This window comes from Epinephelus moara, chromosome 4, assembly GCF_006386435.1.
Source record: "Epinephelus moara isolate mb chromosome 4, YSFRI_EMoa_1.0, whole genome shotgun sequence".
NCBI lineage: Eukaryota > Metazoa > Chordata > Actinopteri > Perciformes > Serranidae > Epinephelus > Epinephelus moara.
Genome location: NC_065509.1, coordinates 32,623,177 through 32,640,768, shown reverse-complemented (window position 1 = coordinate 32,640,768; position 17,592 = coordinate 32,623,177). Strand labels below are relative to the sequence as shown.

General features: G+C 37.8%; 2 protein-coding genes across 3 annotated transcripts in view; one reads left to right on the top strand and one right to left on the bottom strand.

The window, feature by feature from the left end:
* Positions 1-7,329, bottom strand: part of cops6 (COP9 signalosome subunit 6) — a 12,060-nt gene extending 4,731 nt beyond the window's left edge. The window contains exons 1-9 of one of the 2 annotated variants that reach the window (XM_050042960.1): positions 7,181-7,329; positions 6,912-7,043; positions 6,497-6,585; positions 5,161-5,223; positions 5,022-5,069; positions 4,787-4,901; positions 4,517-4,609; positions 4,159-4,259; positions 2,529-2,992 (exon numbers count right to left, since the gene is read on the bottom strand). In XM_050042960.1, the coding sequence (XP_049898917.1) occupies positions 2,852-2,992; positions 4,159-4,259; positions 4,517-4,609; positions 4,787-4,901; positions 5,022-5,069; positions 5,161-5,223; positions 6,497-6,585; positions 6,912-7,043; positions 7,181-7,292 (894 nt within the window). In that variant the 5' untranslated portion in view covers positions 7,293-7,329 and the 3' untranslated portion in view covers positions 2,529-2,851. Of the gene's footprint in view, positions 1-2,528; positions 2,993-4,158; positions 4,260-4,516; positions 4,610-4,786; positions 4,902-5,021; positions 5,070-5,160; positions 5,224-6,496; positions 6,586-6,911; positions 7,044-7,180 lie in introns of those variants that run through there. The other variant, XM_050042961.1, reaches the window with a different exon arrangement.
* Positions 7,330-10,246: 2,917 nt separating this feature from the next.
* Positions 10,247-15,916, top strand: LOC126389060 (F-box/LRR-repeat protein 12-like). The gene is made up of 3 exons (XM_050042489.1): positions 10,247-10,898; positions 11,037-11,112; positions 13,093-15,916. Exons 1-3 carry the CDS (start codon positions 10,729-10,731, stop codon positions 14,122-14,124), a joined length of 1,278 nt encoding a protein of 425 aa, XP_049898446.1. The 5' UTR covers positions 10,247-10,728; the 3' UTR covers positions 14,125-15,916.
* The last annotated feature ends 1,676 nt before the right edge of the window (positions 15,917-17,592 follow it).

Genomic DNA, 17,592 nt, shown 5'->3' with positions numbered 1-17,592 from the left:
TACTATACTATGACATTTTTCATAATTTTGGAACGACATACTATACTATGATATTTTTGATGATTTTCGAACCACATACTATACTATGACATTTTTCATAATTTTGGAACGACATACTATACTATGATATTTTTGATGATTTTCGAACCACATACTATACTATGACATTTTTCATAATTTTGGAACGACATACTATACTATGACATTTTTCATGATTTTCGAACGACGTACTATACTATGACATTCTTCATAATTTCGGAACCATATACTATGACATTTTTAATAATTTTGGAACCACATACTATACTATGATATTTTTGATGATTTTCTAACGCCATACTATACTATGCCATTTTTCATGATTTCGGAACCACATACTATACTATGACATTTTTGATGATTTTCGAACCACATACTATACTATGACATTTTTCATAATTTTGGAACGACATACTATACTATGATATTTTTGATGATTTTCGAACCACATACTATACTATGACATTTCTCATAATTTTGGAACGAGATACTATACTATGACATTTTTCATAATTTTGGAACCATATACTATACTATGACATTTTTCATAATTTTGGAACCATATACTAAAGTATGACATTTTTGATGATTTTCGAACGACATACTATACTATGACATTTTTCATAATTTTGTAACGACATACTATGACATTTTTCATGATGTTCGAACGACGCACTATACTATGACATTTTTCATAATTTGGAACGACATACTATACTATGACATTTTTCATAATTTTGGAACCATATACTATACTATGACATTTTTAATAATTTTGGAACCACATACTATACTATGACATTTTTGATGATTTTCGAACACCATACTATACTATGCCATTTTTCATGATTTCGGAACACCATACTATGACATTTTTCATGATGTTCGAACGACGTACTATACTATGACATTTTTCATAATTTGGAACGACATACTATACTATGACATTTTTCATAATTTTGGAACCATATACTATACTATGACATTTTTCATAATTTTGTAACGACATACTATACTATGATATTTTTGATGATTTTCTAACGCCATACTATACTATGCCATTTTTCATGATTTCGGAACACCATACTATATTATGATATTTTTGATGATTTTTGAACGACGTACTATACTATGACATTTTTCATGATTTTGGAACGACATACTATACTATGACATTTTTCATAATTTTGGAACCATATACTATACTATGACATTTTTCATAATTTTGGAACCATATACTAAAGTATGACATTTTTGATGATTTTCGAACGATATACTATACTATGACATTTTTCATAATTTTGTAATGACATACTATGACATTTTTCATGATGTTCGAACGACGTACTATACTATGACATTTTTCATAATTTGGAACGACATACTATACTATGACATTTTTCATGATGTTCGAACGACGTACTATACTGTGACATTTTTCATAATTTTGGAACCATATACTATACTATGACATTTTTAATAATTTTGGAACCATATACTATACTATGACATTTTTAATAATTTTGGAACCACATACTATACTATGACATTTTTGATGATTTTCGAACGCCATACTATACTATGCCATTTTTCATGATTTCGGAACACCATACTATACTATGACATTTTTCATAATTTTGGAACGACATACTATACTATGACATTTTTGATGATTTTCGAACGACATACTATACTGTGACATTTTTGATGATTTTGGAACGACATACTATACTAGGACATTTTTGATGATTTCAGAACATCATACTATACTATGACATTTTTCATGATTTTGAAACGACATACTAAACTATGACATTTTTGATGATTTCAGAACATCATACTATACTATGACATTTTCCATGATTTTGAAACGACATACTATACTATGACATTTTTGATGATTTTCAAACGCCATACTATACTATGCCATTTTTCATGATTTTGGAACACCATACTATACTATGACATTTTTCATAATTTTGGAACGACATACTATACTATGACATTTTTCATAACTTTGGAACGACATACTATACTATGACATTTCTTTTGATTTTCGAACGACGTACTATACTATGACATTTTTCATAATTTTGGAACCACATACTATACTATGACATTTTTCATGATTTTCGAACGCCATACTATACTATGCCATTTTTCATGATTTTGGACGACATTTTTAATGATTTTATGATGACATACTATACTATGACTTTTCATGATTTTTCAATGACATACTAAACTATGACATTTGTCATGATTTTTGAACAACATACTATACTATGACATTTTTCATGATTTTGGAATGACATACTATACTATGACATTTTTCATGATTTTATGACGATATAGTATACTATGACATGTCTCACGATTTTCGAACATCATTCTATATATTATGACATTTTTTCATGAGTTTAGAACGGCAAAATTGGAAGGTCTGCCATATTAGAATCTCTCAAGTTGAAAAAGAAGAGGAGTTAAAGTCCCATGAAAAAATCAGCAGATCATTTATTACATACAGAAACATGAAACAATAAAACAAACGGGGTAAAATAATATAACGTTCATGTACAGTGGATTCATTTCTGTGCATACCCAAGAAAGAGTTGAGCAATTTTGTACATATCTCTTACTGATTGGTGTACTTAAGTGCTTTTAGATACACTTGTGTTTGAAGATGGTAAACTTGTTTAAAAGCTACTGTAGAATTTGTTTTTGCTAGCCAAAAATACAAACCAAAAAAAGAACAAAACAGAAAAAGAAACTGCAGTGCTTGTTTGTTTCTCTGCTTCAGCGAACTGCCAGCTTAAAAGAAGAGTCCTCTCATCCTCCGGCCGATGCCCTGTCTGTCGTACAGGACGTTGAACTTGTTGATGAACTGGTTCATACTGTTACAGGTCTTGGTGATGGTGCCTAAATAGGCCATGAGGCCCACGTCGTTACATTGCTACAGAGGGGAAAAGATGCAGAATTTGAAAAAGCACTCTCTTTTTGTGACACACTATACTATCACTTTAATCACATTTTTATTGACACACTATACTATTACTTTTTGATGAAATTTAGGATGACATATTATATACTAAGACATTTTTCATGATTTTTTACAGACATAGTATGAGATTTTTCTTTTTTTTTTTTTTAAAGATATTTTTGGGGCTTTTTAGCCTTTAATGTACAGGACAGACACGCGTGAAGGAGGGAGAGAGAGAGGGAGTGACATGCAGCAAAGGGCCACAGGCTGGAGTCGAACCCGGGCCGCTGCAGCAACAGCCTTGTACATGGGGCGCATGCTCTACCACTAAGCCACCGGCGCCCCGTGTATGAAATTTTTCATGATTATTTGATGACATACTATACTATGACCTTTTTATGAAATTTTTAATGGCATACTCTACTACGTCTTTTTTAAAGTAACATTTTTATTACATAGTATTGTATGACTTCAATGAAATTATTTATAGGCATACTATGACTTTTCTATGAAATGTTTTGTACACACTATAACTTAGTTTGTAATATTTTTTTTGCCATATCGTTCTACGACTTTTTAATGACATTTTTGATGACATGACATTTTTATGTTATGACGTTTTAGTGAAAATTTACTCTACTATGACTTTTAATGAGATTTTTATGACATACTATAACCTTTTTAATGAAATGACACAGTGACTTTTCTACGAAATGTAATGTGCATAATATAACCTTTCATAGTTTACTGTACTGACATTTTTATTGCCTCTATATAACATACTGTACTATATGTTTGCTATTTTTGTGACACACTATATTATGAATTGTTTTCATGATTCTTTATAGCAAATTAAAAACAACAACAATAATCAGAGTCTTTAAAAGACAAAAGTATACATTTGTGATCTGATTTCAGCAGGAATGAATTGGCTTGGAGCTGAGAGCCACAGACAAGCTAGGGAAGTCAAAAATATTGAGAGATGGACGAACAATTTGTTGGTTTAAGCCTTTTCATGTAATTTCTTGGTAAGAAAATACAGTAGTGCCTTATCCTTTAACTTAACCATTGTAATGAAATCACCACACGTTAGCAATGTAAAAACATGTTGTATGTGAAGGTTCACAGAGCTTGCTTACATCATAGAAGTCAGTTTTGAATTTTATGGTGCTGAGGACCGGCAATCTGTGGCACAGGGCGTTTGCTTCTCGAAGGATCTCGTGGTTAAATGGCACCTCTCCTGCGGTACATGACGACAGACAGGAAACAGAAAAAAAACAAGTTAAAGCACAGTAAATCAAAAGAGTGAGATAAGATAATGCTGTCAAGAAAGTATCAAACGGGCTTGTAATTATGGAGGTGTGTACCAGGGGCCTCTCTTGATGGTGTAACAGTGAGGAAAAGGAAGCATCTCATCCAAAAACAGCTGTTTTCCAGACTTATTTTCACATTCTTTGCTCTTACAGCGTCATTATAAGGGCCCTGTTGTCCTCTCACCTGATTCCACAGCTTTGACGTACTCTAGAATGATCTTCACCCGGCTGTGGAGCATCTTTATCGCACTGTGCTGGGCTATAAGGTGTTCGGCAACTAACAGAGAAGACAGAGAGAATATTGAAGTAAAGACCTATTCAGACAGAATTTGTTTAAAATGACGTAATAACATGTATATTAGTCAGGTCACAGGACAGCCATTTAATTTTTGGGGTTCCTTCAAAATCTGGCAACAGAGAATTAAACCAAAAGGTAAGAGACGGCCTCTCTTACCTGTTGAGTTCTCCCCTGTGCCAGTGGCTGTCATTCGAGCTACGTGGTCAACGCCGATTCTCTCTGCTTCCTCTGTGGCCAGCGTGTATGTCAGCTCAGCAAACAACATGGTAGCCTAGATTTTTAACAGAAAAACACATCATATAAAACTCTGACACTTCTCTATGGTACAATGGGTCACTGCTACAGGTAAAGACATGTAGATGACGTGAAATATATAAAATGTGAGCATTACCTCGCCATTGATGATGTCAATCACAGATTCATAAACACTAACAGGAAGCTGAAGGAGAAAAGGACACATTGTTTAAAGCAGCTGTGTCTTCATAACTGTGATGTCTTTATTCTTGAAGTGAAAGAGCAGAGAAACTCACATCGGTGTGTTTGGTCATTGGGTTGAGCTTGAGGAAGAGAGGGCTCTCAATAATCTCACACACCTGGCAGAGAAGAGGGAAATAACTGTAAGAAAACCTACTGTACATAATCTGAAGTAACTATCAGACTTTAAGATGATTTTCTACTTTCACTGCCAACAACTACATCATCTGCTTGGAATACAATGATGGTGCTGCATGTTTTGAGTTGACACTGTGTTGGAATTCAGTAAACACAATTTCTATGTTGGTTAAACATCAACTCCACACCCTGCAGTGGCTCTCAGTGGCTGGCTGGTTCAATCAAATTCAAGACACAGCTACGTGCCCATCGTGCCATGAATAGTCTCAGGCCCATCCTACATCCAGACCATGGTCAAACCATACACCCCAGCCCTTCCATTACACTCTATACATGGGGTTTGGCTACTGCTCTGAAAAGTGGCGACTGTTTGATGATGAAATTTAAAAACAAACACATAATCTATGTCTCACTGCATCTTAATTTAGTCTGAGAGAAGTTATGGGTGTTCATGTTCTGCTTTCATTCAGATTTACCGTACACAATGCACCTTTAAAGACGTTCACTGCTGCAAAGATGGTCTTTTAATAAAACTAGGCTGTCTATGCAGTAAAAAGTTGCAAGTACTTTTGAAATTGGTGCTACAGAACCAGATAAAACAGACAAAAAGGACCCTTTTGCTCAAGAGGGAGAAAACCTACAACTACCAGAGTACACTGCGCCACACCAGACCGATAAATGTCAATTTGAAACAAAGGCGGCAGGCTGGCAAGAAATGATCTCAATCTCTTACAGTTAAACAGTAACTAAAACATGTTTCCAAAGACATTTGAGGTGAGAAATGGCCAACTCAGTGACATATTCTTGGTTTATATTTGATCAACCCTGCCTAGATTTACTGTTTTTTGGCCTCTGTTTTCACTGTGCAGGACATAGTATGGTGCCCACTTCCTGTTCACAAACTCTCGCTATTACAGCTAAACATGGCATGCAGTAACATATTCTTGATATATAATCAATCAGCACTGCTTAGTTTTATCGTTTGATTGGATTTTGGAGAGAGGGGCGGGCCTGCCTCTTGACCTGCTTCTATACTCTTCGTGTCAGGCTATTAAAAAAACGCAGAAGTACAGCCTGTAGTTCAAGCAACAGCTCTAGAGCCAGCGAAATGTCATCTGGCAGAGTTTCGCCAGGGGCTGAGGTGGGATATCTTGGCAGATGGAGGGAAGTTTACCACTGTTCATTTACTACCCACACTTTTTTGATACAAAGCAAGTTGAAAATTGCTGAAGAAACCTTGTAACTTTTGCCTACCTGCTTGTGAATGTGGATGTCTGATGCGTCAGGGGGGCCTCCTGTGGTATACCAGCCCAAGAACTCCATCTCTTTAAAGACCTGCTTGACTGGAAGACAAAAGGAATACTACAGATTTACAGATTTCTATTCTTCCTATTACACACACACACAAATAAAATCTGAGAAGCAATTCTGTGAAAATGTATTTTAGGTACTGATCTCAGAAAGGCTGGTTTTGCCAGTATCATTAATTAAGTCACGGCCTGAAATACAAGCAGGGCGCAGGAGGTGAGTAACTTCCCTTCTGTGTTCTTAAACCAGAATGACCCTGCCAGAGAGGAACTGGCTGCACTGCATTTCACAAAAATCAGTCATGAAAGCAGAAACACAAACAGAGCTGCATTCTTGTCCTTCACACAAACAACCCACTTACATTGCTCCTCCTTGGTGTAGTAGTACTCCTTGTCAATGTGCACTCGGTCATCTATGGTGTGAGACAGCAACTCAAAGGAGTTCATGACCTCGATGTTTCTCCCCTCCTGCTTCCCGATCAGGGCGCCAATCACTGAGCAGGAGAACCAACACAATAATAACCTGTTTCATTTCACTCAGTAACAAAACAACTCAGCTGAACATGAGACAAACTGTACATGACATCACTGCTTACATGCCATCTCATTTGCATAACATTGTCACACATACCCTGCATTGGTCGTCCCTCCTGTGAGCGGATGCGTATCCAGTGGTCGGATATGTTGAGGATAACCAGAGGGTGTAAGGCCACAGAGACGCTTCCGGTGACCCCTGAGGCCATGACACTGGGGCTGGCTACAGTCACACAGACACAAACAACAGGGGCTTTAATACCACAGCAGCTACTGAGGTCATTGGTCGAACAAAACAAGCTATTTGAGTACCTCTCCTTGGGTTCTGGGAGCTTGTAAAGCACTTTTTGTGTGGCAATATCATATTGTCATATATATATCATATTTTGATTGTTTTATTTCATAAATCATTAATATTACAAATACAAATTAAACTTTAGGTAGCTTACTAGAATTATATTATCAATTGCTTTTTCAGTCGACTAGATACATTTTGCTGCAAATACAATGATTAAAGTGAGAACAGACTGAAAACTTTACCTTATTAGATTACACAGATGTTGACAAAGTTTTACCTTCAGGGACATAATTTTTAATAGATTATCATTGGTTATTTGGCTGGCAAGTAGAGCAAATCTAGCAGTCACTTTCATCATTTTTTTTTTACCAGCATTTGGCTGGTGGATGGAACTAATTTCCAACCATCATTAAAGGGTAAGTTTTAAAAATCAGATAACTAATTCATGGTGGAGGAAAGGTTATGCATATTCCCCCAGTCACTAGGGGAGGCGCAAGAAAAATATCTGTAGCTCAATGGAGGGTCAAAATTAAAATATATAATTATATTTTGTGAAAGCACCAATAATCAAATATTGAGGTATTTGGTCAAAAATATTGTGATATTTAATGTCCTTCATACCGACGAGCCCTACGTTTAGCATATATTACTTATACTTCTTATTAAATGAATAAAAAAGCACTGCTTCCCTTAATTGATATCCTGTTGCTGTATTTGACTGTTCAATGAAAAGTATTGGAAAAATATATCCTTGAAATAATATCAACATAATGATAAGGACATGTATCTAAATATTAAATGCTGACCGACAGAGACAGGCCGATATATCGGTTCATCACACAGACAGCAGACGTCCAAGACCAGCCCTTATTAACGTTACAGATTGGTTTGTTGTCATAGCTCGTCAGTGTGGTTTATCTCGAACCTGCCTGAGCTGACAGATTTAGCTTTACGTCCCTGATGCTAACACAAGTAATAGTGCAGTAATATATATAATAATATATATAATATTGACTCAAGCACCCAAAGTGGTGAATTTGATGACAGCTTTATAGCAGAGCCGTGTACGTTAACCCGCTTATGTCAGCAAGCTCGCTACCTACCGACTTTAACACCGCTAATTCATCACTTACGGACACTCACAACACAAATGTGAGTTAAATGCATCGTTCTGCGTTCAGATTCATGTTAATATCAGGCAGATATTGAGAGATAAATGAGAAATACTCGCCTGCCCCATCCACTTCCATTCCTCCTCCATTACTGGTCGCCATCTTGTCCGGTAGACCGCGCAGGCGCAGTGGACTGTTCACTTTCTTGTTCTTCTTCTTCGTTGGGTTTTGACGGCAGCTTGCATCCTTAATGTGACAGTACTGCCATCTCCTGGAGGTAGTTCACTCCTACAGTGTCCAGTCTGTGCTCGTCAGTCCTGTTTACATAAGGAAACAAGTATCCTCTGCCTTCAGCCACTCATATATATTTCTTGCAGCTAAGAAGCACATGCTCAACAACAGTTTCTGGCAGGTGGGACAAGTCATTGTTTTGCAAGTCACAAGTCTTTGCACTCAAGCTGAGTCACATATCAAGACTGAAAAGTCCCAAGTCCTAAACTTTGAGTTTAAAGTCCTAAACAAGTCATAAAGCACTTTTTTTTTTTTTTTTAACCAAATATAATGTAAATTTAACAACAGAGTAATAATATAGTAAACTTCCAAAAATCATTCATGCTTTTCAAAAGGTAAACTTATTTATTAAAACAAGGTTTTTGAAAGTTGTTGCATTTTTTCCAATATGCATGCTTTGCCTAATTTGTTTTCTGTTGACTACTACATAGTTTGTGTACATGAACAAAATTATCTTTGGTATCATTTTTTCACAAAGTGAATGTGGGGGATTCAGTGTTGACTTGTTGGGAATGAATAGCATTCATGTTAGTTGATTAAGGAAATGAATTGATTGGTGGCATACTTTTTAAATCATTGGACTTGTGGGAAGGTATCAAGTATTTTCAAGTTAAAAGGCTCAAGTCCAAGTGCAGTCACAAATTTTTGGTGTTAATGTCCAAGTCGAGTCAGAAGTCTTTTTGGAATTTCTCAGGTCAAGTCTAAAGTCATCAAAGTTGTGACTAGGCTGACTTTTGTCGATGTCATATGACTCAAGTCCATACCTCTGGTTTGGGGTACCTGGTGATCACAATAAAACAGTTGGATGCCTTCCTAAAATATGAAGTGTGTTGTTTAGACTACTGTGTCCTATTCTTAACCGAATAGTGATTGTCTCCTCCTGCAACAGTTTACAACTACCCTTACTCCTGATGATTACTTGATGCACCTGGCATTATACTGTTCAGAGACTGAATCAGTACAGACTAGGACTTTGTTTAGCTTGTATTACTTCCAGCCCTGAGAGCACAGACATTGCTGCTGATCTATTTACCTCACTCCTCTAGTCTATACTAATATACTAGTAATCAGATCAAGGTTAGTCTATTTCAGTGATCCATTCCACTCCTGTAAGATATCTGATAACATTTAACACTTTTGTTTACACTTACACTAGACACTTAGCCTACACATTTCTGATACGCTTTCTCCACGTTAATCTCTGGGGAAAATATATGCAGCTGAAAAACAGAACACAGGCATTAAAAATATTTTTATTTCATTTTCATCATATTTTATTTTCATATTTTCATTTTTGGCCCTTTGATGTGTTTTTAATGACAATATTCAGATTTTTATCTACATGTCATTCTTTTGTCAGTGTCAGTTTTCTCCAACACAAAAACAGTGAGACAAAGTTAAAACAGAAAAAAAAAGACTGAAAAAAAGACCGTAATCGTAAAAAAAGACAAGAACAAAATGATTACTATTAATAATAATTAATAATAATAATAGTAATAATAAATTATCACAATAAAATAAAATAATTTGAATACCTGAGTTTTATTTTTCAGTTTTGTCTGTTTGTTTGTCTTTTGCAATGCCAACATTTGTTTGCAATGCCAAAAAAAATAAAATAAAATAATAATAATAATTTAAAAAAAAAAATAGGACACGAAAACGTTTAATTCTCTTCAAGTGAATAATACCAGATCATCACCTTCATTGATGGCGGGCTGTTCACCTAATGACCGTTAGGGGGCAGTATCGCTTCATCAGACTGTTTTTAATAAGCTGCACCGCAGAGTTACCGTCATTAATTAGACAGGTGTCTACAGGAAGTGAGACTGCTGTTAACAGAGACTCGCAGTGTTGAACATAAAGAAGTATATTTGATTTAATCTGTAAACTGAGGCGCTCGGTGGGTCCTACAGTTAGTGGGCAGCTGTTTCCGGGGGGTCGCTGATGCAGGCGCAACCTGTGTGCGCCAGGAAATCAGTCCGTGTCCGAGGTTCAACTAGTTTTGTTCAGAAAATGGATGAATTTAAAGCCTGTAATCTGGACTACTTACCCGAAAACATCTTAATTGACATGTTGTCTTATCTGAGCGTACGGGAGCTCGTGAGAGCCGGAAGGTAAGGATAATGTAACTTTACCGACAGTGTTTTTACCAGTTCATCGTCCTGTGAAACAGAAGTCAGAGGCAGCTGTGTCTTTGTTGTGACTCATGTCACATGAGGAAGTTATGTGTTGTGTTGTGCGGTGATTTTCAGAGTGTGTAAGAGATGGAGACGCCTTGTTAAAGACCAAAGACTGTGGAGAACTGTCGACCTGACTGCATGGAAGGGGGTAAGGATGTTACTGGCGATGTGGCTTTAACATGTTTCTTTTATTTTAGCTTGTCATGCAGTGTAATGTTTTCTTTACATGGGGAACAAGGCCACACCACATGTCCACAATAAAAGCATCTATACAATCTCATAAAATGACCATACAATATGTATTATTGCTTATACATGAAACCATTTGTTCCAACAGCCATAACTGAGAGTCAGCACTCTGCTCTGTCTTTGAAAACCAAAACCAAGCCAGAAAACTTGGTGTGATGAACACAGGGTTAAACTTTGACAGTCACATCAAACCAAAGACAAAGTGTGCATGATACCAGCCTATAAAGAAAACACAAGAGTGAGAGGATTAATATTCAGGAATGTGTCCATGCCATCATTTATCAGGTCTTTAAGAAAACCCTTTGTGCATTCGTTCATTCAGAATGCTGCTGCTAAAATAATCAATCTTGCCCTTTTTCCCAGCTTTTGAGATAAAATCAGCAAACGTGCACATGGAGAATCAATCTGGAGTTGACCATCCGTACACTCGAAACTTTAAGGGATTTCTGGAGCCATTTAAGCAAAAATAATCATAGTATGGACAATAAAAGAGTACTGAACACTTTACTCCATTACTATAGGCTCTACACTGGCTTCATGGATTAAAAGTTAAAGTGGAAATAGACATTTTTTTTGGTTTGATTTATCATTATGAGCACCTCAAGACAAGTGCCATCAAGTTCCAGTATATTCCAGAGCAGGCAGACATCTCTACGGTCAATATCTCCAACACACGATAACTCACACCAAAACATCTAGACTGATACATTTACATTTTGGGCTTGACGTGATTTTTTTTTGCCAAGCAGGACATGCTCCTAGATCAACATTCCACATCATGTTCTGGACCAACATTGCAATCAACCAATCACAGCCCTCTGACATCATCAGTGTGTGGCTACAGTGCATCTCTCAAAATTCCTTTGTGCTTCTTCAGAGCTAAGCAAGTTTTCCAAATTTAAGTCAGTGCAACTGAACAAAGACCTCAGTAACATCGGGAAAAAAAGTATGTAAGCTACTGTAGGGTTAGTGAGTGTGTTAGCTTGCTAACTAGGTTGGCTATGCTAATGAGTAAACTTGCCAATAGGCTAGAATATTGTTCAGTGACAAAGAGATAGGACAAGAGCACTTTTCAGCTGAAAAATTCCCACAATTAACAAATGTTCCCTCCTTTTTTCCATGATGAACCTGGATAGATTTGGTTAGGTTTATCTGGGACCATCATCATCATCATCATCACCACGCTAATTCTGGATAATTTGTTTATGTGAACACCAACATGGCAGCGATGGTCCTGGATCAACATCAGCAATTCTGTTCAGGATCAACATGGCAATTATGTCCCTGGATCAGACAAATTATTCAGGATAAAGATGATGATGATGATGATGGTCCTGGATCAACACGAGCACTGCAATCTTAGCTAACTTGCTAATATCCTACTTTATCAGCAAATTTACTTATTAGCATAGCCAACCTAGTTAGCAAGCTAACTCACTAACAAGGTTTTTGTTCCCTGTTACTGAGGATTTTGTTTAATTGCATTAGCAATAATTTAGAGAAGTAGCTTAGCTCTGAAGAAGCACAAAGAAATTTGGAGAGAAGCACACAGCATGTGGGATGTTGATCCAGGAGTGTGTCCTACTTGGCAAAATGACATCGTGCTACATTTTAAAGGTATAATAATTAATAAATATGTGGATAAATATGTATTTTTGATTTTAATATTTCACGTTGTATTTCCTGTAAAGCACTTTGAATGGCCTTTGTGTATGAAAGGTGCTCCACAATTAAACTTGTTCTGCCATGAGCCCCATAAGTCAGACTGAATGCTGTTTCATTTAAATATATGTCTGTACAATTATTGACAGAACCTGTCTCTCTCTTGCCTCCGATCCCCCACCCTCAACACATACATGGACTGTTCACTGTGTGTTAGGTGACCTCCCGCATCCTGTGGCTCCTGCTGCGTCAGTACCTGGGTTGTGGATTAAGGTGCCTTAGGTTGCGTGGTTTGCTGCTGTCTGCCCGAGGTGGCACCTTTCTGTCTGAGTCTTGGCTCAAAGCTTTGTCCACAAAGTGCCCTCGCCTGAGTAAGCTCTATCTCCTGCACGCAGACCTGAGATGCCTGCCCAGCTGCCAGCTCCTGCCTCCGTCTTTGCAGGTGCTGGAGCTGCGTGGCTGCGAGCTGCCTCCACTTTTTTTCAAACAGACTCCTACTTCACCTGCAGAAGCCACGTCCAGTGATGGTGCTCAACAGCAAGGAAAGGATCGGAAAGGAAAAGGGCATGGCTCTCCATCAGGGATTGGTATTGAGAGGTTAGTCCTTCACAATGTGCCCTCTTTCACGGACGACCACCTGCAGAGTCTGGCATCATGGGAGAAGCTCAGTCGATTAGAGCTGCGAGACACCTTTCGTGTTTCGGCTAGTGGGCTCAGGAACTGTTCTGCCAAGGATGGTGCCTGTGGTGTGGAGGGGCTTTCAAGGCTCAAGTTTCTGGAATTAGGCATCACTGGGCGGCAGGGCTACCAGTTACAGATGGCCTCTCTCGGGCTGGGGACAGGATGGCTCGGACTGGAGGAACTGAGTCTCGGGGGTAAGGAGGTGGGACCAGGCTTGCTTTGTGCCAGCCGTCTGAAGGACCTGAAGTCACTGTGCCTGTGGGCCTGCACGCTCAGCGAGATGCAGATAGTGCGGAGCTGCAGGATGCTCCGTGGGCTCCGCCGCATGGAGTTTTTGGAGGTGATCTTCCAGCCTCGGCAGTGTCCACCAGCACAGGAGGGGGAGGGTGACGGTGGTGGAGAAGAGCAGGACAATGAAGAAGCTGCAGGGGGAGATAACAGCAATGATGAGAACAAGGAGATAGACACGAACGATCCAATTCCAAGTTTGCGTCGCTCGCTGGCCGTCCTGCTGCCGTCCTGCACACTAGTGTTCACCAACTGCTCTGTTCAGATCAGTGCAGATTAACTGAGGTCTCTGATACTACTGTATGCAAGTGGCCAACATAGATACTATTTTCTCTCTCACCAGCTTATGCCATTTTAGGTAGTGTTATGGATGTAATGAATGACTTAAGTTCTAATTATTGTGTCATTTACATACTTAGGCTCAGCCCACATGAGCTTACAAGATACCACAGTCACATATTTAGACCTTTATGTCAACAAAGTTTTAAAATCATTGACAAAACATCTACTGTGTGACACGGGAGAAATCAAAGTCACCTCTAAATACTACAGATTGCCTTCTTTTCCAGGCTTTTAAGACTGTTTCCATAAAATATTTTTTAATATGCCAGTCTCAACAGACAGAGAAGGAAAACCAGTTTTAAACTGTGCAATTACAGACCTCTAGCTTTGAAATAAACAAACAGTTGCATATAAATCAGGGCCATACTTTTGTTTAATAGACATGTATGTCCTTAAAGGAGCAGTGTGTAGGATTCACGAGATTTAGTAGCATCTTTCAGTGAGGTTTTCAGATTGTAACCAGCTGAAACTTCTCCCGTGTGCCAAGCATGAACTCCCGGTTAGAATTCCTGCAGTGCTCATTGCTCAGGAGGCTTTTACCGGAAGCCAAATTATCCACAAAGGTCTCCTCCTCTCCAAATCAAACGGACCAGGTGATTAAAACCAGGGGGGCTACTTACTACGGTGGCCAATGCAAAAACGCAAATGGCCTGATCTAGAGCCAGTGTTTGGTTTGCCTGTTCTGGGGCTACTGTAGAAACACTGTGCTGCAACTGGCAAACTTTATAGAAGAGGACCCATTCCTCACATAGATATAAACCAGTAATTCTAAGCATCTTGCCGACATAGCCCCCTAAATTCTACACACTGGACCTCTAATTTTGGTTTTGACAGGATATTTTTAAACCATTTTCCTTTAAACTTGAATAAACTTTAATATCTTTTAATGGTGCTTTATACGGTGATATGTTAGAGACAGAGACAGACAGAAATATCCGTTGAATAATCCAACAAACTAAAGATATGTGACAAATTAAGGTACTATGTTACATTGATTTAAAAACAAAACAAAAAAACATATCATGTAGCCACAGAGCAGTCTCGCTCTTTGATTTTTAAAACTCCTTCAAAGATCCAGACATATTAATGTTAGAGCTGCTACATTACAGACGGTCTCTCTGATGGTAGCCAAATTTATATCACCTCAAGGTGTATGTTGTCATATTGTCAAACCCTACTACTTTAATCAGTGTCGTCAGTGTAAACCAGTGAGCAGTCTCACTTTGTAATTCATTGCTCACATGCAGACAGGAAAAGTTTTTAAACTCTGTCACAATAAAAGTGAACAAAACATTGATACGTCGCTGTAAAGACATCAGCAGGTGTCGGTTAAACGGCAGAAAACAGAAGTGTGCTGCTGGCAGTGATCCACCTGTTTCCTGTTCCTTCACTCCTTATCAACAACGTATACATGCAGAAAATGTATCTGTGACAAGCACATGTTTGGTTTTTGTTTTGGTGTTACAGAAGAACAGCACAACATATTTAAATGAATCCTTATCAAGTCCCAATTGTCCTCTACTTCCCCCCCCTTTTTTTTTTACTGTTTGACTTTTAGAAATTATGAAATAAAAAATGATAATTGTTCTGTTTATTGCATTAACTAGGAAAAACATGGAAGATGTGTGTGTCACTCACATGAATTATGTTGCATTTAAACCAACCACTATAATTTTAACCTGTAGAATTCTAAATTAGAAATTGTTTTGAATAAACATATTTTGAACAAATCTTTTAGTGTCGCTTGTCTTTATGTGTTAGTTAATTGCACCATTCTCTAAAAGATAGACTGACTTTTCTTGAAATCCAGCAAGCCCTCACATTGCAACGTATCTCATTTAAAATATTAACAATGTTAAGCAGTCATGAATCTTCATTTTAGTTTATTTTGTTTACACATCTATGATCTGCAACAAAAGGACACAGTCAGCACTGAAACAAGTTGATTTATCAAGTTGAAAATTTGGACAGTGATTTAACTGTTTCTGTTATATTTTAAGGAAAGACACTTGGTCTGGTTCCAGCCTCTCTAAGGTGAGGACTTTTTTGCTTTTCTTTATTTTATGCAACTGTTAACAAAATATCTTTGTATTCTGCACAGTCTCTTTGGAAAACAGAGAAATGATATGCATTTTTCAATATTTTTGACTTTTCAATCAAAAGACAATTAATGGATAAACTGTGAACATAACTAGAGATAATACATAGCTGATCATTATTAGTTGCAGCTCTAGATGTTGTCGCTAAGGGGCTGTGTGTTATTAATGAGGAGGGAGGAGGTGGTGAAAAAAGGGGGAGGCATGTAAAATATTTTTTTAAACACTGGGGAGGAACTTCTATTTTTATTATGGTCTAGGGGAGGGGCATACAAATTTAAATGGCTGTATTTTATATTTATTTCACCGCTGATGTTTAAAGGCCCAGACGCACCAAACCAACATCAGAGAACTAGTTCTAAAGAGAGCCCCCTGCTGTGTTGCCTCACGCCAATGTGTCCTGGCCAAAAAGTTGCATGTGAACACAGTAAAGCGATGGCCAACAAGCACGTATGTTCTGCGCCTGCGTGACAGGACATACCCCTCCATAGCAGAAGATGGCGGTCGCCTGTAATCGTGATGCAAAAAGGGAAACCACAAGACACTAGTTAGCCAGTTCGCACATTAACAACACAATCCAATGTTGAAAGAACAGAGAATATTTATAATATACATATACAATAACACAAACCATCAGGAAACGTTTCTGCTAAAGAGTTCGTGACTAAAAAAAACAGTCTTACCTCATATAAGAAGTTTGTTTCGACCTCACTTCCTCTTGACTTAAGCTCTTTGTTTACATTCCTCACTTCCGTTTCTCTTCTCGTGCGCTGAGCTGAACTGCCAGAGTGATTTCATTCACTGACAGGCTCCACTGTCACCGACACTGATTCAACATGCTGTGTTGGCAGAAAAAAAAAACATTGATTAGCACTGCAGAGGGCCAATGGTGCCAGACACACCATACTGAAAAGGGTGGCACACGCTCACCAACAGCCCAACTTTGACCGACGGCTGACAGCCTGCTTAAAGAAAACATGCCTTCCAAAAAGCGGAAGGCATATTTTCACCAAAATTACACCATTCATCACAGCCAGAAACTGTAAAAGCAGAAATTATCATTGGAATTTAAATTTCTGAGGATCTTTGAGCACATTATATGTGATGAATGCTTCATCAGTGAAGAAACAAAAACAAATCTGTGATTAAAATCAGAGACATTTCATTAAAATCACTTTATTCCACGTCCTATTTAAAATTTTGCCATAAATAAACCATTTGCACGAACTGACCAGCAGGCATGACAAAAGTGAAAGTCTGAAGCTTCTTCCAACACCTGGATTTTGTGCCCAACTTTTAACCCTCAATGA